At 35.9% G+C, this 26,378-nt stretch overlaps 1 protein-coding gene across 3 annotated transcripts in view; it reads left to right on the top strand.

Annotated features, from left to right (window-relative positions):
* The window catches only part of CDH13 (cadherin 13), a 433,086-nt gene that overhangs the window by 278,084 nt on the left and 128,624 nt on the right, over positions 1-26,378 (top strand). For all 3 annotated transcript variants that reach the window (XM_052685882.1, XM_052685883.1, XM_052685881.1), the window contains one exon: positions 19,061-19,239. In XM_052685882.1, coding sequence (XP_052541842.1) covers positions 19,061-19,239 — 179 coding nt within the window. The remainder of the gene's footprint in view (positions 1-19,060; positions 19,240-26,378) is intronic.

Genomic DNA, 26,378 nt, shown 5'->3' with positions numbered 1-26,378 from the left:
GGCCTTTCTTTTCTGATTTCCAAGGAATTTCAAAGATGCTATTGTGATATTCTTAATCACAGACAGTCCTCCCGGTGGGCATTTTTTTGCTATGCTTATTATAGTTTGTTTTCAGAGACGTGCTGTAGGCTGACAGTCTGTACTCTTTTTGACAGAATGATTTCACTTTCTTTCAAGCACATTATGTGGCATTGGAATGATAACGTTTATTTTTTAGAGATTAACTTCTTGCTGTATGTTTTCATGTTTGTATAGTTTCTTTATCCCAAAGAATAGTGAGGATAAAATACTAATTTCTTACGTTAGGGGCAAACTGAAATGCCCTCTAACTATGCTAGAGAGATCCCTGGACAAAGTATATGATAAGACAAAATGCTTGTGTTAAACTGGCTCCCCTGAGTCACCTTTGAGTGATTAATTGCTGGACTGCCTACCTCAGCACTGCCTATAGCATGTGTATGTATCATATCTTGAATTTACTTCTCTTACAAAAAAAATCATAAATATTAATAACAGGTAGATGTCAGTGAACTGACAGACAAAATTTTCTATGTGGTATCACTGCCCCCTATGAGCCAACTACTTGTAGTCTCATGGGTTTTGTGGAGGGGTTGATCAAAGCATTAAGGAAATGGCCTACCATCAGGATAGGGCTGAAGTCCTTGCAGTAAAGAGATGGGGAGCCTTTGCTCAAATGCTGCTCTTTAAATCAGTGTTGCATCATGTAAAGTAGTATTCTTGCAAGAGAAAGGCATATTTTCTGATCCATTTTACTTTGTTGCCCCTTAATAAGCTGCTGAGAGAATATGAGTGTGTGCCCATGGAAATGTGCTTAGACCTAAAAAGAGAGAAATCAGTACCTGGCACTTAGATGCGAAGATAACAAGTTGCATGAGTAATAAAAATGTGCTCTACACTGGTTTAGTGGGAAGTAAAGAGTGAGACTGCCTACTTGGGAGATTAGTTCTTGTTTGCAAGGGGATGTATGCAGTGCCTGTTAAAAAATGTCTTCCTATTTCTCTTGGTTTCCTGTCTTCTTTTGCTTTTTCTTCCTTGCTTTATTGATCTGATGTGCTTTTGCCCAAATTGATCCCTCAGGTTATAGATCAATCCTTTAAAAAAATCTTCTTGATTAATGTGGAAACTGGGAATACTCTTTACAGCGAGTATTTGGTGAATTTGTCTACTTACAATATGTGCAAAGCTGTAGAGGGAGAGTTAGAATGTGATCTTCAAGATGCCTTAATGCATCACAGAAGTGAACTGGTTTAAGCAAGTCAATATGAGACCTGGTGCGAGGCAGCAAGGCAGAACTGTTCCTTTTCTACCTGGAACGGAACATTTTAAAACTTCAGGTATTAAATATTGATTATAGAGCAGGGTAGAGTAATATCCGTAGTAATTAGAGTAATAATATGCAATATATTATCTATTAATTTTAATATAATATAACAATAAAGTAATAACTAGAGTAAGTAATATCTGTTTCTATGTTGTTTTCTCAGTGCTGGAAGTTCCTCAAAATCCTTCTTTTTCTCAAAGATGGAATTAAATTGGACATTTGGAAAAAAAAAAATGACAAAAAGTTCATTTAAAAAAAAAAAAGTTATTTTGCCCAAGCACTGTTAGCACATTAATATACAGTTTCTCTGCTGTTTTCAATTATGGCTATTGCATGCATGGTTTAGATCAAACTAATCCTGCCTGCCAGATGCACTCCAAGCTGCTTGGACAGGTAGCTTCACACTGCAGCTGAAACAACTTTGTCTTCAACCAGTCTTTGCATAAATGTATTGATTCATGTGCAAGTGAGGATTGATGTAATTTATCAGCTTATCTGACTAGGAAATATTTAGTTGCACTTGACTTCTTGGTGCTGCAATTGCAAGTGGTTTTTTGTCCCAGACTTTAATATTGGTGCTCCATCCTCGTCCAAATGATGAGTATTTTGCCAGAGAGATGTGCTTAGGTTTTTGCTACAGGCAATTTCTTCATTCAAAACACTACATAAATAAAATATTTATTCATGCTTCCCTCTCAGAGCAAAGCATACAGAGGAAAATGTTTACTCTGTTATGTGGAAAGTGATATCTGTTGCAAAGAGTTAATCCTAGTTTTCATATTTAATGAAGCTGTAATGAATGGTAATAGATGAAGATTGCATTAAGGAAATCTTAATGTTCTTCTCAAGGGAAAGTTATTTTACTGGAAACAAACTAGCTAGTCAGCCTTAGAAAACATATATATAGCTTTATTATTCAGGCAGGTTTTCTAAGGACGAAGAGGAAAATGTAACAAAACATCAGTTAATTTTCATCTTAGAAACTTATCACACATGGTATTATGTAGATTCCTTCTCTGAAACCCACAGTATTGGTTGTCTTGTGTAAGTTTATAAACGAAAGAGACATTAGTAAAATATTTATTCCTGCCTTAGACTGCAGATGCAGTTATACAAGTCTTGATTAAAGAGCTGACAGGAGGATTGCAAAGTGCAGCAGTTGATCAAATACATCCTCCAGTTCATGTCATATATTTAAACCAACATTTTTTTCAGTGGTTTCAGTCACAGAACTTCTATAGAACTCTATGCTGTCTAATGCTCCTTTGCATGCGAGAAATCTGCTCTGCATTAGGAAACCAAAGGTCAGCACTTTGTCGAGGGCTGTTGGTAGGCTGTGTGAGCAGCTCCCTTCATGTGCTGAAAATTCCCAGGATTGCAAGCTGGATTTGGAGGATCTTGCCAACAAATACGCCTGCCTGGGTTTGGGCTGCTGTCTTCACTGTGACACAAGCTTGCAGTTATTTAATATGAACTGGAAACATTTGGAAATTATTTTACCACTAAATTCCACCATAGAACTGAATGCTCACAGAGGATATATTGTGCTTGGCTTACAGTTGAAGGACAAGACGTATTTGGCTGAAGATTTTAGTATACGCTTCTTTGTGCTGTGAAGTCTGTATCTGTAGTGGCGTAAGGGTGTGAGTAGGATGTATTTGTAAGGGGGAGCTATTTTTAATTTGTCCAACAGAACTGGAAATAGAAGAATGCTTCTGGGACACCAGGGAACCAAGCATTTTTGAAAGTTCCTTGGAGGATGAGTTTTGGGCCTGAAAGCTTTTCTGTTTCTTCCAGTTGTAGTAATCATACAAACAACAATCATAGAATGGTTTGCATTTGGTCAGATAAAAACAGTACTGTTTTTTAAGAAGAAAACTGTTTTATATTTTGAATTCAATAGAAATTTCATTTCCTATGCATTCCATAGAGGACCTCGGGTAGACGAGGTATCTGGTCTAGGATTCAGAGCTGGTCATCGAATTTAACTGCTGAAAATTCCTCTCTGTCACCATCACTATTGGTGCAAGGAATGTTTGAATGGTGTAAGCAGGTACCACAGAAGTAGTATACCACAAGAGGAACCAATGGGACACCTACTTGCTTGGAGACAACTTCCTGTTCTTTTTACTGGGAGGATTCAAGAACACGTGTTGCATCTTCTCTGTGCTCATTTCCTCAAAGGCTGTTAGTATTAGCTAGGTACAGCTGAGAATCTTTCTGTTTCTTCTGTGCTGTTTGGAAAAAAAGTTGAATCAGCCTTTTTAGATGATATGTTCGATTAAGGCTCAGAATGAGTCTCATTTCTCATACATATTTCTTACATAGCAGTTTGTATTACATTTACAGAAGAATGCATCGTTTTACAGTTTTGTAATTAAAATACAACAGAACATCATTGATCTGAACAAGAAAAGCATAGAGAAAAAGAAGTATTGCTTATGGTTTGAAGCAGAAGCTGAGAATAAAGCACAATCTATACTGTGGGGCTGCCACATTTCTGGTGAGTCTCAGGCTTCATAAGTACACTGCCTATTGATCACTGCAGCCTGCTCTAGAAGAGAGGAAATAAGGAAAGAAACATCTGGGTGGCAAAAGTAGTATATTCAAAATACCTTTAAAGGAAATGTACGATTTGTTTTTTCTCTCGTTTCTGCAAGTTATTTTAAGAAGTCTTTTCAAGCTTGTGCAATTGTGAGATAAACACTGGAACATATTGGAAAGTATTCTGCTCATTGCCCCATTTATTTTCAAGGAGCTGGATCTGAAGTCATATCCTCACTGCTGAAAAAAAGTTATATACATAGCAGGAGAAGCATCACTATCTTGGAAGTATTTATGTGGATGGTACTTGAAAACCAACTTGCTTTCTAACTCAGATTTAAATGTAGGAACTTAAAATTTCTCGGTTATTTAATATTTGAAAGCAGTTGAAACCTGTCAGTAGAGGTTTCAGTATATCCAGGGGCAGGAAAGGTGCTGACAGTTTTATTACCTGTTAGTCCTGTGCTGATGTATTTTAAGAGGTCTAGTTTTCGTTCTTATAACTCTGGCCTGCACAGTCTGCATAAGTTGTACATAACAAAATGAACGTTCTTCATATTCTGCAACTCTCCAGCAGTGCATTAAGAGACCATTGAGCAGTGACTGCACGTTCTTTGGACTGATCGCCATCAATAGCTTTTCATTCCTTTGCACTCTTTTTTTTTACATGATGAAATAGCCTCTAAAAATTATGCAATAATAATAATTAAAAAATTCTGGTTTCAGAATCAACAGCATTATTGCTTTGTAGGTTGTCTGTTTTAGTTTCCCTGCTAATAATCTTTCATCTGAACACGTTCACGTAGTACCCTTCATCTCCTTCTAATGAAGGAGATCTTGGGCATAGGTCAAAGAGCACTTGCTGCTAGATTAGCACTGAATTGTGTTATTGTATTTGCTTCCCTTGCAGTCTTTCTGTAAAAGCAGGTAACGGCTGCAACATTGCCAAATCAAAGTTTTTTCCCATCTCCTCACCATCCTTTCTTCTGTTGTTGCCATCTTAAGAATTCTTGATGGGCTTAGAGATCACTTGCTTCTACCGTAACTCTAGGAGAATGATGATTGCTCCATTAAGCATAAGCTCCCTAGAAAGTGGATGGACTTATAAATGTAGACTTTGAAAGATACACAAAAACTGTCTGAGTATGCAAAAGGAACATTCTTTGCATCTGCTGTTACAACATCCACAGTTTTTCCCTGATCTCCTGTAAAACATATCAGCTGTTTCATCTGTTTTGACTTCTTTTTCATGAAAGTGAACACCATTTCACCCTTTGAACAGTCCCACTGTTGGGAAGTAGATTGTATCTAATGTGGGTGAGGGAGGGATGAGCAAGCAAGTTCTAAATTCCAGGTCCAGGTGTGATGCTCCCCTGTGAATTGTCTAAGCAAAACACCACAACACTGGAAACATCTACTGCTGCAGTGAGAGGGGTAATAGTTTTTGTTAGCAGCACAAGTTAGAGAAGTAGTTGCATGGATTGCGTTTCAGATATACTGCTGCTCAGGATGAAGTTGATTGATCACTGTTGTCTTCTATTTCATTCAAAGAGCTTTTGTTTGTTCCATTAAGGACAAGAAAAATAGAGGTTGCAAGTGACTTAATTTTTTCTTTTGTTTTAAAAAAAGTTCTTAATCTCTGAGTATAGAATAATTTTTTTTGTGGCTGTAGGGAATTTGCTTATCAGGAAAACATTCCGAAGTATCAAAAAAGAAAGTTAGATATGCAGGAGATCGTGCAGATGAAGCTGTTTTGCTATGAAAGGAGATGGAATCTGCTATCTTCTGTTCAGGGATTGTCTGTGTGCCTCCATGAAGCAAACTGGGGAAATCATGTGTTTTTTTTCTCACTTTTTAAATTCCATTGTCTTCTGCAATTGCTTTTCTATTACTATGGTTAGGAACTGAAACGTTAAATGGAAATTTTAGTTACGACATTTTCTAAGGTGCCTTTGAACAGAGAAGTCAATATCTTATTGTATATAACTGTGTGTGCGTATATATATATCAATATCTCATAGCTATATGTGTCTGATTGCCTTACTTGTAAGTTTTTGTATATGTATTTTTGTGGATGTATTTTACTTTTTTGTATATTATTTTTAAACATTCTAATTGAACGAACCCTATAAAAAGAGAATGTGACCATTTTCGTGAAGTAGAATTGCTAAGTGTTGCTTTTTGGAATAATGGATATATTTATTTGCTGCAACGTCACACTTCAATTTCCAGTGATTTCAGTGTAAGTATTTTCAGAGCAGTAGAAATGATGATCCATTCCTTCTGTGTAATAATTGCTGTGCATTCCCTTAGCGTGTTGCTTTTCATTAATTCTGATTACTTTTGGTGCACTCAGCAAATCAGGAACAACATGAATGCTGTATTTTCACTCATTACTTTCAAAGATCACGTTTTCTTTAATCAGCATAGCTGGCTGATTAGGTAAGAGTCCAGGTTTTAAATAAACTTGCAGTAGCCTAATGTTAAGGTAATATTGTGATATATCTACATATAGATATGAGTTTTTAAAAAATCAAAATATGAAAGTCCTGAATTTTGCAGATATTTGATGGATTCAGTAGTTTTCTATCTTCAGGCTCAGTGGTGCAAAATTGTATCAATAGGTGAACATGTCAATAGAGGAGAACCATGCCGTACTGGTAGCCTACGTGAAATTAATTTGAAATTCCAGTCTTATTCCTAAAACTTGTATCAGAAAGAAAAAGCAATTTCTAATTGATACTGAGCACAGTAGTTAAGGATTTGTGTATGCTACAGGTGACGTCTTTACTCCAACCTGCCCAAGGAGTTTGGGCATGGAGCAAAAGAAGCATGAAAGGAAAGCTTGCAGTGTTACCTTCAAACCCCAAAATTTCTTTCACTTTTACTAGACGAGTTATATTTTCTATAATTGTCAATAGAGTACTAAATAAGTGCCTGAAAACTCATGTATAGAAGCATGGCAAAACAGAAAAAAAAAAAAAAAAAAAAAAAGGATACTGCAATTTGTAGGAAGAATGAGCACTGGGGTAAATGGGTATGTTTTCCTGTAGGACAGTGGGAGATTATTGGATCAAATGTCTTAGAGACACATGAGAAGCAAGACACTGAGGGAGGACATTGGTGATAGCAGAGTTAAGAAATGGTGCTAAGCTTCTTATTTTGAGAGTAATCTTTTTTGTATTATTTGAATCAAGCCAAATCCGTGTGGATAACTCAGCAGGTGAAACTGCCAATGAAAAGAACGTGAGTTTGAAAATCATTTGCACTGCGACAAACTAAAAGTAATTTCATTTTACTCTTATTTGTTCATGACTTCCCCAGATCTATAAATCTATTATGTGTTTTATACAAAGTATATGTCTCTGTGTAAAACAGAAAATTATCTACATTACATATTTAAATAGCATTTTTCAAAATGAAATCATGTCAATGAAACACACAGCCAGTAGTAATTGTACATATAATACAATTTATCTATTTGCTTCAGAGGAGTACATCTAAATTCCAGTTTTAAGAATGTATGTACTGTCAGTTCTTAAAGCATTCATTTGCCTTTATGAGACTGTAATGTTCCTGTGCTATTATTCACAGCGTTGTTGCTGATATCAGTAAGTCAGAACTGACAAGAAATTACCACATATCCCATATCCCAGTGTCACCACATGCAGCATTAAGGAGAGAAGATGAAATGAAAGTACTTTGTAAAGTTTGCCTGTAAAATTGAAAGACATCATTTATCTGTTCTCACATAAACACCTTATAAATGACTAACAAGTTATGAAGAAATGTTTCGTAAATGTTTAATTGAGGGTCACTAGGTTGATTTTTAATTAAGGCTTATAAACATCTGTGGTGTGCTTAATTTATGATGTAATAATCTAATTTGGAAATAGCTACTTAGATCTCACTGCTTTAGAAGCATGCATGTGATCAGAGAACGAAAAGTGTTCGTACCATACTTTCCTTTCAAACCCTGATGAAGGAAAGCCTTCATGATATTCAATATAGAACTGCTGGAGGTGTTTTGATTTCATGCCCTGATCTTGGTGTGTTAGTGAACAAAGCACTACTTTAAAAAGATCTTAGAAACAAACCATACCAGTACATTCAGTTACATGAAGTCATCCACGATGTAACTTCCTGCGTGCACACAGGAGTGTTATTGTTTGAAGAAGTATCTATATCAGGCACTATATGCACTCGCACTGCAGATTTCATAACTGATATAAAACAGAACATTTATCAACTCTGTCTTCTGCAAGCAAATGTGATAAAGTCCCTCTGAAAGTAATCAGGTTGTTTTGCAAGTGAGATGCAACAGTGAGGTACTGTGAATCACTACTAGAGAAAACTTTCAGTGATACTTTTCTGCACACTCTGCTTGTTGTTAACTTTATGAATGACCTGATTTATGGACAGAGTAAGAGCAGGCAATGGCCTGCTATTAGCCAGGAAAATCTGAAGAATTCATATAATGTATAAAGGAAACAAATGTGTCTGATATCTTTAGAGCTTGGAATATTAGAGAGCATTACGTTCTTAACACTCCACTAACAGTGGGATACTGACACCTGCATTTCTGTGCTTTTTACATATAGTACAACCATATTGTCACCAGAATTTTTGGTTTAAAAGTCTGTGGTTGCCATGAGTAGACATGATTTTTTTATTATTTTTTTTACAAAACTTAATTAGCATTCCATATCTAACAGTGCAACTGGGTAACTTTTATATAAGATGATGGCTCCTAATTCCTTTAGCAAAACATGCAGTTTAACTGTGTTACACTGTCGACACAGTGCAAAGAAGGTAACTGTCAGATCTGGTTGTTATAGAAAGTACACTAAGCATAACAAGGCTGCTGGGATTAGTATCAATGGATTATTTCATAAACAGCAAGCAAGTGAATGAAATTGCAAACTACTCTCTCTCTAATTCAGTACATTGAAATAAAATGCTAGCATGGAATTCCCTGAACAGAAAAGTTTGCATCTAATGCATGCTACTGATAATGTTTGTGAGGGTTGGTATCTTCTGAAACCATTAGCATTCCACAGACTGTGCAGTAGGACTCCATTCTAAAGCATAAAAGAAAATGTTGGGGAAAAAATAAATTTTTGTATTTGTACAAATGGTATTTACAGATGAATTGTAAATGCGATTGTATACTGCTATTAACTGTTCTAGCAATGGGAAGTGGGGGTTAAATCCACGGGGATCCTGGGAGAGGATGAATTCTGTTTATTTCCATCTCTCAGTTGCTTGTCCAGTTAATTGTAATAGGGAAAGAAGAGGAGTGAAGTGTAGGCACTTATCTGCGATGTTTCCTACCAGTATTTGCTGCCTTTTGTCTGCGTAAATCATTTCAACAGAAATCAGGTGCTTGTTTTGGGACAAAACAATCTGTCATTTGGTCATAGAACATTGTGGCCATTGCTGACTGCCTTAAGATCGGAAAGCGGTGTATAAGTCTGCCTTCTGGTTGTTTAGGATTCAAGCAGGTCTCTATAGGAAAAAAAACTGTCAGTGTGGGCACCCACATACAATTACAGCTTCATCCAATTGCATTCCAAACTTCTTTCCTTGGAGTTTAAGAGAATACATTTGTGCATTCATGCAACTAAATTTGAACAAGCCTTAATGGTGGTGTACTGTGTTTTCCCAGAGCTGCACCAACTCTGTCGTCTCTATCTGTCATATTGCTGGCAGTGATACATAGTGAGTTTTTCAGTGCTTAATTATTAATTTTACATTAAGGAGTTCCACAGTCAATATTTAGATGTTTTATGACATACAGAGCCTTTTCCATACCCATATTTTCTCTGTAGAGACATAATGTAGCCCTTCCAATACTAAATCAATTACATGCAAAGTTAAAATAACTTGATTTGTTACTTGAGGTCCTTTCCTCAACACAGTACATCAATTTTAAGGGAGTAAGAACAGTGACATCATGGCCTGCTGTTAATTCTTGCAGACCTCTGCATTTTGAGGGCCAAATATCAGTGCAGACTGCAATGTCATCCAGCATAATGCTGGAGCATGGTTTCTAATATACTTCATACAAGTGTGTTTTCCTTTCTTACATATGTAGTCACAAAGTGGGATAGAAAAGGTTTTATTGGGTATGTGATGCTAGGAGAAAAGAACAGAAGAATCGTTCAACTCTGTCTATTTCTGTATCTGTATCGATAGTCAATATCAATAGGACTGGTATCTTTTTAAGGACAGGGCAGCTTGATACCTTTACTGAGGTTAGATTTCCTCTACAATTAGTGATTACTTATAAAAATTCTTCATCTCATCTTTCTTAAATATTCTGCTTAGAATGGAATGAATTCCATCCCAGTTTATAAATCCCTCTCCATTGACTATTAGAAAGCATAAACTAAGTACCTACCCCTAAAATGTCTGTAAATAAGTGAAATGAATTGCACTAAGCCCAATTTTGGTGTGCTTAGGGACTTCTTTGCTTAATTAAAGAAAGAGTACCAAGGCTGAAAACATATGTCTCACATCAAATCCTATTCTTGTTACAAATATACTTAGATTTGTGAAATGTTCCTGCATTTCATAGCCTCACTTAATATGAATTGTTAGTGATACTGGCCTGATACTGGCCAGTTAGTCAATTGTTAGTGATACTGGCTGAAATCAACAGATATTCTGGCCCACTCAAAAATCACTTCCAATCAAGGAAAACTGATCTTCCCCAAGAGATTTTATTAAAATGTAATATTGTTACCTTTTAATCAGGAAGAATACCAGAATATCTTACTTAGCCATAGAAGAGTAGTCTAAATTTGTTTCTGAAAGTAATGATATGTTTTTGATTAAAGGCAGGGGAGTATAATTGCTGTCTTTCTCATAAGACAGTTTGAAGGAGCTAGTAAATTCCTTTACAAATGAACCAAAGTGAAAGAATGAGATCCATCTACGAATTGTTGCCCTGATTAAAGGACTATTGATATCTGAAATTATTCAATTCTTAGAAAAATCTCCTTTGTTGTTTTTCTTGAACAAGGCTTAATGCAAAATGTGTACAGCAAGTAGCTTGGGTTTCTTATTCCATGTGCCACACAAACTGTATTTTTACAGCATTTTAAAAAACTGATGCTGTCAGTGTATCATGTTATTTTCTTTCACTTTGAAATAATGTGTTGATAGAATGAAAAAAAAAATCATTGCCTGTTTAAAGTATTATTAGATTTTAATTTACTAGTGTCTTAAAACCTACATTTGCCCTGTTTGTTATGAGGGAGTTGCACTAGATGGCCTTTCTGACTCCAAGGATTCTGTGATTCCATGCTTCTTTGTCCATGATTTACAGCCCATATTGGTGGATCTCTTTGCACACATTGCTGCTTTCTTCTCTCCACAAGTGCAGCCAAATTTCCCTTCCAAAGGACTCTGCTTTGGAGAAAGATTGATGGGCAGCTTGGGCTGCAATATGTGAGGATGTTTACCAGGGTTGAAGAACTAGGGAGTGCTGCTAGTTCTTCAAATTCAAAGGCTTTCTTAGCATGGAAGATAGCTGAATGTGGACAAGGTTCTCAGCAGTTAAGTTTTGTTTAGTAAGGGCTAAGAGAAGAATTTATAGTGGTGGACATCACTGTGAAAATTCAAAATGCTAATTATACAGGACTGAATAGAGAAGTGTAAAAATGGCCTTGAACTGAATGATGGCTTCTTCTTTTCCAGAAGTTCAGAACATAAATAATTGTCAGTTATTTTTTTTACTAAACTAACCCTCTGAAATATCTGTTTTCTTTTCTTCATTCATTTTGATTAAGAATTCTGCCCTGCTTATAGATTAGGAGAAACTGGATATTAGCTTCTCTTCTGGAAGGAAAGTTCAGTGATTAGTTTAATATTGCCTGTTTTATTTTGTCTTGAAGTTTGCTGGAAGAAGCACTCTAGTACATTCAAAAGATAATTTCTCACGGATATTTCTGGATATGAAATTTTCATCAAGCTTTGTGTTATTAGTATCACAATTGTTGTCCATTAGCAATTTGAGCTGCTTTGTCCAGAACTGTGCCACCCAGATAAACATGGAGGAGTAGAAGGATAGGAAACTAATAAAGAAAAGTCAGAGAAAAGCTAGAAGAAAACACTGAATTATAAAGCAGAAATAAGCTAAAGCCTTTTAGAATATACACATATTTTAGTAAGCTCTCTGTATAGCTATTCTCGACTATAAAGTTTGCATCTGCATTTAAACAGCTGAAATCAAATTTGAATGATTGCAAGCAATTCCAATTTCACATGGAAGAGGGAAACCAGCATAGTGAATCATGAGTTATGAGCAACTCTGACAAAGTATTTCAGCTGTCAAACAGTTCAAATCAAAGGCCTGAGTAAATTCAAAGGTCACTCTAGGCAGGAGCTGTCAGGTTTTGGACATTTTACCTATGAAAGTTTTATAAGAGTCGGGGGAAAGAGCTAAGCATCCTCCATCTCCACTCCTGTAGTGACAGGCTACAGTGTAGCTGGCTATTTTAGGCTATTTTAGGATTTGAGCTTGCTTTCTGGCAGCTGTTTGCCAAATGCATTCATCATGATGATAAGTCACGTAGGGACTGTGGAAATTTCTTCAATTGAGGTTTTCAGGCTAAAGAAACCAGTATTCTTTATCTTTTCAAGAATGGTCCTGCATTGTTTTTAGGGAACTGAATTCCATGGTATTTTAATGTCTCATATGGTCTTTATTTCTGATTTTCTGACGCATCTTATGCTAGCTGAGCTCCAGAGTGAATGCAGCTCCTCTGTGTTTTCTCTGAATGTGTCTAGGGCTGAAATCCTCTCTGAGTGCTGGATAACTATTCTTTTGCACATAAGTCATTGTTCTGTCATATTCACCTGCTGTGTGATGTACAGTGCTCATCATCTTTTACATTAAACCTTTCACTTCAAGAGAATGTGTTATATTGCTTTATGAGTTATGTTATCTGACTTGTAAGATTACGTTATGAATTGGCAGTTAGAATATTAGATCAGTGGGACTTTTTATAGCTTATGGTCATGATCCAGAAGGTAATTCATGCCTTTTCTTAATAGACTGTACTGGTCAAAAGAGAAACAAACATGGAAGTGCTGCGTTTTTGCTGCTGTTATGAATTTAGGCAGAATCCTATTTGGAAAAATTTATCTGGCTTAGCAAATGGTATCATCCATGTCACATCACTTGAACTAATGCAAATTCACTTACTGGCATTTCAAATATATCATTGTCTTGCCTGGAGTTGCAGATACCTGAAGGCTCTTAACATCGTTGTCAATCACATGACTCTGTACCCTGTGGGCTATCTAGAGACAACACTAGATATTACTCATTCTTAAAAAGTCCCCACCAGCACTGAGTAATTTCTTCTACCTAAACAGCTATATTATTCATGAGAAAAATTTTGCTAGTATTGCTAATGATCATACTGCCCGTACATCTTCACTATTTTGTTACATTCAACAGAGAATCTCCAGTTATTTCTTCCTCAATTTACATGCTTTCTGGCCACATTAGCTCTCTATGGATAGCAGCCATTCTTCGCAATTCTTCATCTCTATTTAGCATCTGTGAAGTTTCTTTTCTGTATCAACAGCAATTTGTTACTTGTTCCACATCTGACATTTAACAAGTCCATCTCTCCACTACTGCTGACTGTGCAACATGTTGGCATGCATGGTGTGCTGATCAGTGATGCCATCTAAACTCCAGCTTAGATAGTACACTTATCCAGCATTTGCCAGGCATCTATGTAGATGCTGTGAAAAAGTCCCGTGGAGCAGGAAATTATTGCCCCATGCAAATTTAAGATATGCTAAAAGACCAAAGTCATTAATTCTTACTAAATGTCTTCTCTATTGAGAAAAGCCTTCCATTTTTTAATAACATGTGTAAGCTAATAACTGTGGTTGCAATTCAAATGCACTTGATTGGAGACATAATGGGCCTTTCGTCTTATATTTGTTTTGCTTCCCTGGGGCTTGTTGTCTTTAAAGTACAAAATGACAGTCAAACATAATTACTTATAATAGGTGTAGGAGTCAGGAGGCTTTTTTTTCCTTTGTTTCACATTTGGAAAGTTGTTGGGTTTATTTCTGCAGCAATAGGTGTAAAGTGTTTTAGAGATGCTAAGAACCCTCTTGTTTTCTTCCTTTTTCTTTTCATTTCTTATTTTCTGATCTCCTTCTTGGGTTAAAATAGCTTTATTTCTTAAGAGTATACTGTTGTGCAACTGATTGTTTTTGATTTACAGAGGCACATCTGAACTTTTAAAGAAGTTGTATTTAGCACTCAGCAAACTGATCGTGTTAATTATGAAATCAGACATTTTTTGTAGTATGCATAAGACACAAAACCAATGTAACTCAAATAGTCTGAAGATTTTTAGCACAGTAATTCTGATAAAACCTTTCAGTCCTTAAATTGGATAATATTTTAAGGTTAGTATTGACAGTCATCTTCAAAGATAGTTGTCCACATTCCAGGCCTTTTTGTAAATTCTTCATTTTTAGTCACAGTAAATTACACTTAAATACAGTGAGAGAAATAACCAGAAGACGTTCATCCGAACAGTGTGAAAAAGTTACAAATCCCTGCGTTTTGCCAGATAAGACCTTTGAAAGTAACTCCTCAGTAAGTGTTCAATAAGTCATGTTGAAAAGCAGAAGTAAAAATGACTGTATTGCTGTGTAACACCCCACAAAAACCATAGCTCTGAGTATGACGTGCACTGGTGTAGCATTCAATTATGAATGACAAAACCTGCTCTTCATCAGCTGAGTGGGAGTAGATGTAGTTGCCCACTGTGTAAAAGCCACTAAAGGAATTGGGCACAAAGTCCTCAGACAGCCTGGCAGCTGAACGCAAAAACAAATTATTACAATAAATTAAACAAAAATGGTTGGGCCTTTTTAGAAGCAGTTTCATCAATTTACTGAACTGCTCCCAGTGTTCTCTTGGCATCTTAACAGTCAAAAAAGAAAATAAAAGAGTGGGGTGGTGGAGGGACAGGAAAGGAAAAAGAAAGGTTAAGCAGTAAAACAACTTTTCCAAGAAACCATCTGCTCCAATCACCACAGAATTGTGCAAGCATTTTGCTTTACGTCTTAATGCCTAAGGGTAGGTTTTTGCCAATACTTCCAAGCCAACTTACAGGCCGAACGTGCAATCAACAGATTGATAGCTGCAGTATTTGAAACAGTGAGTTGTCTTTTGGAATATGTGCTGGATCGATGAGGAACACAGAGGTGCAAACAGAGGGCTTGAGAGATTATGGTAACAGTTAAACTGCCCAGAGGGTGTGACAAATAAAGCGTGAATATTGAAACGCCATGGAATAACTGTACCTTTTCTGGGAGAGACTGCCTCAGTGAATATCTGCACATCATCAGCAGAACTCAAAAGTTGCTGATTTTGCAGACATTTGTTCCTCAGCTTGATAAGTTAATATATATTGTTTAACATGATAATGTAGCAAGCTGTTGTTTTGTGGTTTGAAAGCCAGCTGCGTTTGATTGATGCCAGGAATGGAAGTATTTATAAAATGACACTGAATTAGAAGTAGTCAGTTTATGGGTCTGGGGAAATGAATCTTTTATGAAGAATAAAACTTTATGATGAAGAAGTAATACTGAGGAAGCATGCATCTTGATTTAAACACTTTTGGACCGGATATATGTTGCAGAGCCTTTTAAAATAAAAGTTAGTGCAGCTGCATTTTAAGGGATCAGATCTCTTAATGTAGTCTTTGTGGTGGCCCATCCTAAAACGTATGGTCAAGTGCATTCTCCATGAATGCCCTAACAGAGATAGTCAAGTTCCTACTTGGAAATACTGTTGTCAGACTTCTCCACAAGGTCCTTGAAATATGCTTTAATTCCTAGTTTAAAGCTGCTGTGATTTTATTTTTTTTTTAGCTGCCAAACCATTCTAATTTTTGCATACAAGCGAGATTTGTTCTAATGTAATAAAGTACATAGTGCTGTGCTTTGAAATAAATGGACAGCAATGAATTCCAGTTATTTTGCAACATGCTTATGAGAACAAGGCTGCAAGAGAGCTGTGTCCGAGTACAGGCCATTCTCAGCATGGCTGTAGAAGCAGAGTACCATTTGTCAGCTCAGTGCAAGGTTTCCTTTCTGTTCTTAGCAGCGCTATTTGACTTTGGTTATTGGAGTGATGAAGGCATGTAAGGGATGTTTAAAGAGTAGTAATTTTTTTGTGCTGATGTTCATGAACCAAAAACAGATACAATCTTATACAGACTGTAATAATATATAATGACATCTAACAAGGAGTTTTATATGCATTTTTACATCTGTTATGTGAATTTGTGAGAATAGAATAACTTTTACTTAAGCACATCTGCCACCTTGATGGTTAGCTAGATACTAACCGTAGAGGCAAGATAGACACAAATGGAACTAATTATCTACTTCCCTACTGGGACTAGCATGCCTATGCAAAGTGATGTAAAAGCCGGATTTTTTTAGTTTCTGAATTTGTTTTTTATCTCTCTGCAGCGAAGGAATGGCTACACAGAATAAAAGAATGTCCAGTGAATAGAAAGGTTAAAGAAATTAAGTTGGCAAATCAGAATTGTATTCAGCCACTGTATCAAGCCAGTTTCATGCCAGAGTAACTAGAGATTTGTGGATTTACATCAGATTTTAAAATCTGTATCTGCAGTCTTATCATTAGAAATATTTATGTACAACTGACTAGAACGACTGTGTAAATAAGATTTCCATCTGAATGTGTGGTTTTGATCACATTCTAAATCTCTGCTGAATATCTCATACAATAGATTAATAATAGTACGAATTTACATTTATTTAAACTATCATCCAATGTACTTGAAGAGCGTAGCATCCCATTAAATTGTGCTTCTTGAGAAGCCATACCAAATATCATTGAATTTCACTTATATTTGAGAGCTCTTTTATATCCCTTGAAGATCTGCCTGTCTTATTTATTTCAGTGAGGCCTTGTGACCCAGGAGACTTTTGTGAAAAAGGCTATCTAACATGAAAATAAACAATTGTCTTCAAATGCAATAAACACATTTGAAAAAAAAAACAAAAAAAACATCCATGTGTCAGAAGTTCCCAATGCTTGTAAAAAGAGATGAATGTTCTTCCCTTCAAAATAGAAAGATGTTATTTTTTTTTTTATTTTGAAGAAGTCTCAAACAAAGTAGTTGAAAATATCAGGGCGAGAATCATTTTGTAATATTGGAAAACATGGCATGGCATCCAGTGGCAAGCTTGTTTTTGAGCTGTCTGACCTTTAATCACTGGTGAATAAAACCAACATGCTGTCAGATCTGTTCTATTTCTCTAGGGGGTAGCTCTGCCTGACGTAGCAATGAAGCAAAACCTTTGAGAGTTTATACTCAAGGTCATTACAAGACCTCAAAGATGTACACACCAAAAAAAGCAAAGAAGAAACGTATCTGAGCATGACAGTTGTGTTTAACACTGAGTGAGGAAATTGTTTTAGTTTACGTATTATTTGGGGATGGTTTTTTTTTTTCCATCTTTACCACTGTATTTCATTACATTTTATTTTAAGTAAGCTCTGCTGGAAGACCTTCACAAAGAATAGAAACTCACTGCTTATCAACATAAAAGAATAGTATTTCTGTTCTGCAGGCAATGTAATGACTTAGGCCTTGTCTGTACTAGAAAGTTTTAATCCAGTGTTGTTATTTTGGCACAAAAGACTGTGGATACTGTGGATAGCTCAAATAGCATTATATATTCAATATGAAATGAAAATGTTGTATTTCAAATTGTTTTCATTGTGATATTTTTAAGATATAATTCTCTACTGAAAGTCAGCGGGGAAAAGCAAGTTGGCTAATACAGAATACTTGAACTCTAACAATGAATTATAATTTGACATTGTGGTTCACGTGTTAAATGATATGTTTTCAGTGCTAAGCTACTTAAATGGAAATTGAATAGTTGGTGGAATTTGATTAAATTTTTTTAGTTGAGATTTTTAGGCAAAAGAGTGAATGCTTCCTTACCTTTCCTATCTGTATATGGTTTACTAGTGTCTTTTGCATTAATTTGTTGCTTTTCTTCATTCACTGCTGAAACTAGTTCGCTGATTTCATTGTGACTTTTTTGTTCATTAGGATTTTATCCTTTGTTCAGGCCAAAGAAACACTTCAGTTTTGGTGTGATTATATGTTCCTTCTAGTTAGATATAAAAATTAACATAAAACCTGTTGTGTTTATACCTATAGATTGACTGATTAAAAAATTATAATGGTCTAGGGGTGAATATTGCAGGGTTCAGCCCTGCTGTCTAATTACTTCCTTTCTTTGCTTCCCATAACACAAAGCAAATAAAAGAAGCTTGAATAAAACTCTGTCACCTCTGGTGTGCCTGTGCAAGAGAGAGGATAAGATTTGATCTTGCGATGTGGGAGTATGTACTCCATTAGTTAACAACAATATTGACAGCTTCTCAGTTGTCTCTGTATTAACCATGTTGTAGGAGAATGGTGGGGTTTTTTTCCTCTTTAAATCATTTAAGATTCTGTGCAATCAGTGGCATTAACCCTGTTGCTCTCTATGGCAGAACTGCACGCTATAGGATTTTCGTAATAAAAACAACTTCAGCACTCTAAAGATGGATGAGCAAGAGAGTGTTCAGAGTGATCAGAAAGCCCGGGAGTTATGTTCTAGATAGAATTCTCTGAGCTTTAGTCATGATAAAATTTGTCATATTGGCAGAAGCCTTAAAAAACGTCCAACCAATTTTGAGACAGTGCAAAACTGCACAAACTGCAAATAGAAACCTTTCTGTTATTTCAGCATTGCACCTTCACCAGGAGATCCTATAGACTTTTTACCCGAAGAATTTAAAGCATGGAGGATCCTTTAGTGATGTTCCTTATGTGGGCAGCAACAAAGTACTCAAATATGGGGTATTTAAGTGAGTCATTTGTTTGCTGCAAACCAGGAAGATTACTTTTTGTTGTTAGCTCAGCAGCAAGTAAAAATAGGATGAATGGAATTACAAAGTATCACATGAAACTACTTCCTGGCCCTGATGAGATAGTTGTTATGTCCTCGTCTGGTTTTCGTGTTTGAAAGTAGCATAATAAATGTGCTTCCTAACTGCATTCTGTTGTCTGTCCACCTTTCCCTTAGGAACAACTGTGATGCGGATGACAGCATTTGATGCTGATGATCCTAGCACAGACAACGCTCTTCTGCGGTACAACATCCTCAAACAGACGCCTACCAAACCCTCCCCAAATATGTTCTACATTGACCCAGAAAAGGGAGATATTGTCACAGTGGTGTCACCTGTACTGCTGGATCGTGAGGTAAGTTTCCTATCACAAGATGACATCTTATTGTTTGTGCTCATAACCTTTTGTGAACTGACAAAAAATTAAGAGTGCTGTGAGGAAGGGTGGAGGTTTGGATGCTCAACTGTGAGGAGTCTTTCACAGTGTTCTTTTTATTTCTTATATTGGTGAAAGAAGTTACGTGCTGTGATCACTATTTATAAATCTAATGGTTCTTCAGTGCTGGACATTTAGTGTTGGCTGATGAAAACAAAGATCTGAAAAATAAAAGAAGGTCAACCTGGAGACAGCAATTATTTGACAACAGAAGAAATAAAAGGCTTAATTGTATGTATGGCTTGCTATGAGGTTGTTACAGTTTGTTGCTTTAAAGACTTTTCTATAAGTTTGTTTGTATTGAGAGGACTTAGTGGAATAATTAATGTAGTACTCCATACTTAGTATACCATGGATGTACAAGAAAGGAATAATAAAGAGGCAGACAATATGCATGTAGTTTTAAGATGAAACGGTGTACTGCCACAGTGCATGTTGATTACCTGTCATTAACGTTACAAGAGTGTGAACTGGTGGCAAAAAAATATAGGTGTAATCATTTCAGGTTAAGAGAATGAACTAGTAGTTATCAGAATGTATGAGAACAACAACGCAATTATGACCTGAATAGTTACTCTGTAAATCAGCAGTTCTCTTAATTATATAGGCCTGTGGGCTCTTAAGGTTCTGAAGGCGACCAGGAGTCTTGCAGTCTCCACCAAGGAAATTCAAAGACCTGAACTCTCTGCTCACCAACCTTGCTGCATTTTGGGTGTATGTGCTGATTTACAGCACTTGTCTTTTAAGTTGGTTAGGTACAGAACTATTGAATGCTCTCTGTATTCAGCATGCTATTTCTTATTTTAACTATATGAAAGTGATGCTCATATGTTTTAGGTGAGTAATTTTTGTGCAAGTTTTTCCAGAATTAGACCGTTCTTGGGTAAAATAGACGTATATTATAGACACAAGTTGCAGTAAAACTGAGCTCAAGGCCTGTAGATCTCTCTTCTAAGTTCAGAGGGATTTAATTTCTTTCATATTTGTGTGGCTGGCCACAGACCCACGCCAAAATTTAGTATGTAATCATCACCTCTTTGCCTCAAGTTTCCCTTCTTCATTTTTTTTTTCTGTTCAAAAGCTTCATTCTGTTTTCTAAAGTCACTTTAGGTATTTTTATTCCTAATAGATAACCATTCTCCAGATTAAACCAATTTACTCAAAATTAGAAAATCAATGGAAGGGAATGAATGTACCTGCTTTTTGTGGTATCTTCCAAAGGTTACTGGTGATTCATGAAATAATGATGCTGTCTCCATACAAGAAACCTGGCCTCAGTCGGACTGGTATTACGACTGAGTAGTAGATCCAGAAATCAAGATCTGAATTCTTTATGATTTTTAATAGTAGTCAATTCAGTACTTTTACTTTGAAGGTGGCATGGCAAACTGCAATCTTGTTGAAAGTGGAAAGTAATTTAAATTGTTGCTGCAAATGCTGAATGTTTTTTTTTTGAGCCAAAACATAGGGCTGTGTAACATTTTAACAGTAAAAACAAGTATTATCTGCTGTTGAAGCCCATTCCAATACTGTCTTGTCAAGTGAAAGCCTTCATAAGGAGTTTTTTGTTTCTCTCAAGATGTTGTGTTTTGTCCTGTCATCTTTCTGGGTTTGGCTTCTTCTCCCACTTCCTGCTTATGTATTTCATGTGTATGGACTGTTTGTCATGCATCCTTTATTGTAACCATCTGTGTACAAAAATGTTCAACACTTTCAATCATAAAAAATAGTTCTGGGGACAAGTGGTCTAATGATCCCATTCCGAACACTTCTGGGTACCAATATAAATACATATATAAATGATTTAGGTGTTTCACATGTACATAGCTCATGAAATTGAATTAGTGTGAAAGCACTGTCTGCCTTGGATACAGAGACGGGAGTTGCATCTGAAAGAGAATATCTCTGTCTAGCTTCTGCTTAGAGATGAAGTATGTGCATGTCACCACCATTGGAAAAAAACAATGATTTGCAGGGTGCTAGAAAGCTGATTTGCCACTCCTCTGTAGAATATCAGCTGATATTACTGCCTTGTTATATTTCCTCTGCTGAACCTTTGTAGTACGTGAAGGCTGTATATCAGAACCTTCTGTGAAGTGCATCGTAGAAAGATGGGAAAAAGAAATGGTCACTTCTCTGTAAACCTTGTCAGTAGATATAAGAACAGGGGACAAAAATTGTAGATAGTGGAATTAAATGATAGATCAGCAAAGCTCCCATGAAACAGAATTAGTGAACCGTGGGGTTGAACAGTTTTTGCCTATTCTCTTCAGCTCCTAATCTTCTTTTGTCAGCATGCCAGCAAATAATGTGTTATAGTATATGTGGATAGAAAGCAGCAAGTTGTTCATTGAAGTTTTCCATTAACTCCTTGGAAAATGAATGAATGTGGACAACGCAGCTGGTCCTTTTTGATGATTGTGATTGTGGTCAGCTGTGCAGTCAGGTAACTCGGTGTAGCTCCTGAAGCTGCACATGGATTTTATGCAGTGAGATTTCTGCTGGAGAATTCCACTCCTCCAGAAACTAGGGTGGGGGAGGGGAAGTTCTGTTACTCTAATGAATTATATTATATTAGCAGTTCAAACAGCAACTTCTAGATTTTACTTAAACTCCAATTTGGGTCAGTTGCTTGTGATTTTTCCATCTTTTGTTAGCTGTATTTATTTTGTTTGAATCATAAAACTAGTACCAGTCAAAAGGGGATTATCTTCAGTTATTCCTACTAAGTATACTGTTTACAGTCATATTAGCCTTCAACTGAGATGAATTACAGTAGAAGTTTCTCAAGGATAAACATAGAGAAGAGAGAATGCTGTTGTGCACTAATTATGTGTATATGCACCAGCCGTTGGTATGAACTGTTAATAGTATGTTGAGATACTGATTGAAGTTACTCCTTTTTTCCATCCCCATAGGTTTTTATGCTTTTGGCAACTTTCAATGCTGTATAAGACAACTCGACAGCATTTAAATTGTTTTGGCTTTTTTGTAGGTTTTGTAATAATATGATTTTTTTAAAATACAGTTTCTTTCATGTTTGTGTATCCAAGAAAGCAGGAAATGGAGTTTTGTTTCCCAATAGGAGATACTGAGATTTGGAGATGCCAGGCATCTGGCAAGTTTTGAACATGCTGTACAGTTCATATTATTATTGTTTTTTTTAACACTACAGCATTTTCAGAGCATTTGCCATGAAATAGCTTCAGAGATTTTCATTTCAGTGCAAAGAATACAAAGGCTTTTGCCCTGAAGTAAAACAAAGTTTGGGCATCCAGAGAGCTTAGTTTTTATCTCTGATTAAATATATGTGGGAGGATCACAGCATGCATAAGTAAACATCTATGCTAATAATGAAAATAAGGAGACAAAATCAAATGAAACATTTCTTTTTCTGGTAATATTTTAGGATTAAAAATGAATTCTAAGTAGATGCTTTTTAAAACAATAGAAAGGGGAAAAAAAATGAACTGGATTCTGATGAGCCTCAGGCCGCATCTGTTTGTTCTTCTAGCTGCACAGGACTAGTTTAAAGTGAAGTCAATTTTATTAAGTTCCTACAAGCCTTCAAAATTTGTTGTTCTGTGAGTTGCTGAACTGAGTATATGTGTATATAGACAACCCACCTTATATGCACCAAGCTGCGGGGTGCTTTTGATTCCTAATGGCAACTGCTCAGGGAAGCTGGAAGTGTTTCATGTCTCCTAAGAAAGCCTCAGTGCCATGCACATTTTGTACGGTCTGAATTTTCTAGTTTATTTTCATGTATATATTTTTCAGATTCAAAATTGTTTTTTCGAAAAAACAATTCAAAATGATTTTTCAGGGTTTTGCAATTCTGATAGGTTATCAAAACCATCCATTTTAATTTTCAGAAGGTGTGTAAGGGCACATTTTTGAAGATTAACATGTGCATTTTTTCTTGAGGGATTTAAGCATCCTTGAATGTGTCAGAGATAAAGAGTGCTAGAGAGCAAATTATACCTCCAAATATCCATTGGAGAATACATTTGATACATAGATTGAAGAGAAGGATGCCCTTTATTAAAGTGTGTGGTCTAAATGACCCTAAATAGGACACAACACAGTAAAAATAAATAAGAATGAAAGGAATCTTGAGGAAATGTCCTGAGTTTTGTACTTTAGGGGTGGGTTAGTCCATTTCACACTGACACTTCTCTGCAGTTAGAAAGAAGTAAAGATTATACACAGGAGGAGAAAACACTTGTATTCTTTTAGCATCAACTCTTAAATTTCCTCTATGGAACAGTAATCAGTTTTTCTGCTCACCCACAATGTTGTTTTGCCAGTGTTACAGGGGCCTGCTCAGTAGGAGAATATCTGTATGATTTATATACGTTTTGCATGACTCTAATACTACAAGAAAGCTGCCACCACAGTTAAGGGAAATATTTACTCTTCTGTCTGAGAAGTAACATGATTTTGCTTTTGATAGGAACTGCTGCACTTAATTCTGTTTTTGTTGTTGTTTTTTTTTTTAAATATTTCAAAATATCTGCAACATGCTGGACTATATTCTGACATGTTGTTAAATAACTCAAGAAAACCAATTCAAGTATTCTCTGATCCTTAGAAACATTGTGCTGTATTCAGTTAAATAAAAGCACATATTCTTCATGAGACTAGCAATCAGCATGTCTGTGTGAAGCCAAGCCACCATTTCAGTAAGCTTCTCCTATATATTTTATTTCTGAACCGATCTTGGTGCATTGAGATATTGGTTTTTTAATCATATGTACCTTTCCCTTTCTTTATTGCTTGAAAACATAGAGCTCTGATGACCTTATGCCATAAACAACAAGAAACCTGGAGGGACTCCAGTCCTTCCTGCTGATGCTTAAGCAGATTACTTGCAGTCATGTATTAGTTGTCTGAGACTTCCAATTAACTGAATGGCTCTAAGCTTTAAACAATTGGGACAAAAAAAGTGTGTAGCAGCTAATAAATACCCATTCCTGTCCATACATTGATAAGTTAATGTATATTGGCAAGCCATTTTTCAAGTCAATGTCAGTCCACCGATACGTATTCACCAACATGCTATGCATGAAGGAATGAATGCTTGCATAGTTGCTCTTATACAGTATTCCCCCAGTTCTGCTGTGAGACGTGAATTACAGTGTTCTTGTTGATAGAGTCTAAGTTCTCTGAAGGGAGAGCAGCAGATAAGAGAAAAACCTTGTCCTCTTCTGCCGGTGGACACTGCTCCCTTCATCCGTATTTTCCATTTTGGAGATGTGTGTTAAGCAGTCAATATACTTATTACTTACTCGATTTAAATGCAAATGCTGAACCAACAGTGCACTCATTTTTAATGAAAAGATATTAATCTTTTCCGCAAATGCATTCTACATTTGATCTTCGTATTAACCTCTAAAATATTCATTTTTATTGTGATTTGTTGGAAAACGTATACCTTGGAGCATATCAGCTCTGAGTTGGAATAATTGTATCTTTTTCTCTTCTCTGATAGAATTCCCACTTGCACACTTTTACCTTGTTTTACAATATAGTAAATTCCATAGCTGGAATTCAGTTTCTACAGAGGTTTGATATTTTAGTGACAGACATGGCAATATCTCATTTCTTTTCCATTTAGAATACAAGATAAACAAAGTATTCATCCTTTGCTCTTGATTAATGCATTTCTTATACTATATACTGTATTTTCAGATGCCTGTAAATTTGGGAAGCAGTGGATCTTTGGACAGTTTTTCAGAGATTATTCCATATTTTACTCTATCTTAAATATTAGAAAATTAGAAAAATGGGGAAAATAATGCTTCCATAATAATTCTAGCTTGTGAATGAGCAGGCAGAGGTGGAAAGTGCTTGCGGGTGAGATATAAACTCATTTAAAGTTAAACTTATGATGAACTTTCCAGCATTTGGCCTTAAATGCATGAAGTAGGATGGAAATTTCTTCGGTGTCGGAGTAATTCTGTTTGCTTCCTGCTATAATTTTGATGGTAAAATTTAATCTGTTATTCTATTTCGAAAGAGGTTGTGCAAAAGGGATGTATGAAAGGAAAAATTATATGTCATAAGTAATATCACTCAGGTTGAGAATAATAAAGTTTCCTACTGCCAGAACTTCAGAAAAAAATCTTCATTAAAAATTGTCATTTGCAGAATTGCTATAAATCTTTCATTACATTGTTATTATCTGATTTTACTGTAATTCAATGCGTACTCTGACAACAGAGTCTGCAGATTTTGCTCAAAAAAAAAAAAAAAAAAAAAAAAAAAAAAAAAAAAAAAAAAAAACACCAAAAACCATGTCAGTAATAAAGACCTCACAGGCAGCCATTTTACTGCAAGTTTATTGGTTTTGCCCAGGATGTAAAGAGGTATGAATGGGATTTTTCAAATGCACAGATTAGGATTTTTGGTTTTTACTGATTTTTGTACGTGTGAAATATCATGAGTTCTCTAGTGATGTGTTGCAGAAAGATCTAAAAAACATCTTCAAGGCACTTACTAAAAGTGACACCGAATTATACTAACTGCCCATGGACTTCGAATGGAGGTTGAAAGCTGATGAATGTTTTTGTTTTTGGCTGAAGTTTCATTTAAAAATAAGAATAAAAAAAATCAGCTCCATAGATTAGATGTTTGGATATTAAAATTGCAGTGTGTCAAATGACTAAATGAGGAGAAGTGATGAGAATTAAGAGACTTGGCAGAGATGTGAATTACTGCTAAGGACTGTTAAATAATGGTACATATTCTGTAAGTACAAAGGGCCCAATAGTGTCTGAAGTTCAACTACAACAGCAGTTATTAAAATCATTCCATGTATTTTGTAGATGTCAGGATCAGTGTCAGTTCAGAACAAAGAGAACTGGAAAGGCCAAAGGATGAGGAAAATCTGAAAGATGCATGCTTCCCATGTCTTCCATCTTCTTAAGGCTAAGGAATACAACTACAAAGTTAGAAGTGTCTATCAGTTAATCCCAATACTCTCCTCTGCAAATATTTTTAGTTTCTATGCTGGTTTTGCTATTCTTCAGTTAATCCATTTAAAGAAAGTTTTC

The sequence above is a fragment of the Tympanuchus pallidicinctus genome, unplaced genomic scaffold (assembly GCF_026119805.1).
Source record: "Tympanuchus pallidicinctus isolate F22 unplaced genomic scaffold, pur_lepc_1.0 scaffold22, whole genome shotgun sequence".
In the NCBI taxonomy this organism is placed as follows: domain Eukaryota; kingdom Metazoa; phylum Chordata; class Aves; order Galliformes; family Phasianidae; genus Tympanuchus; species Tympanuchus pallidicinctus.
Note: the sequence above shows the minus strand (reverse complement) of the source record. Positions and strands in the feature narration are given on the sequence as shown.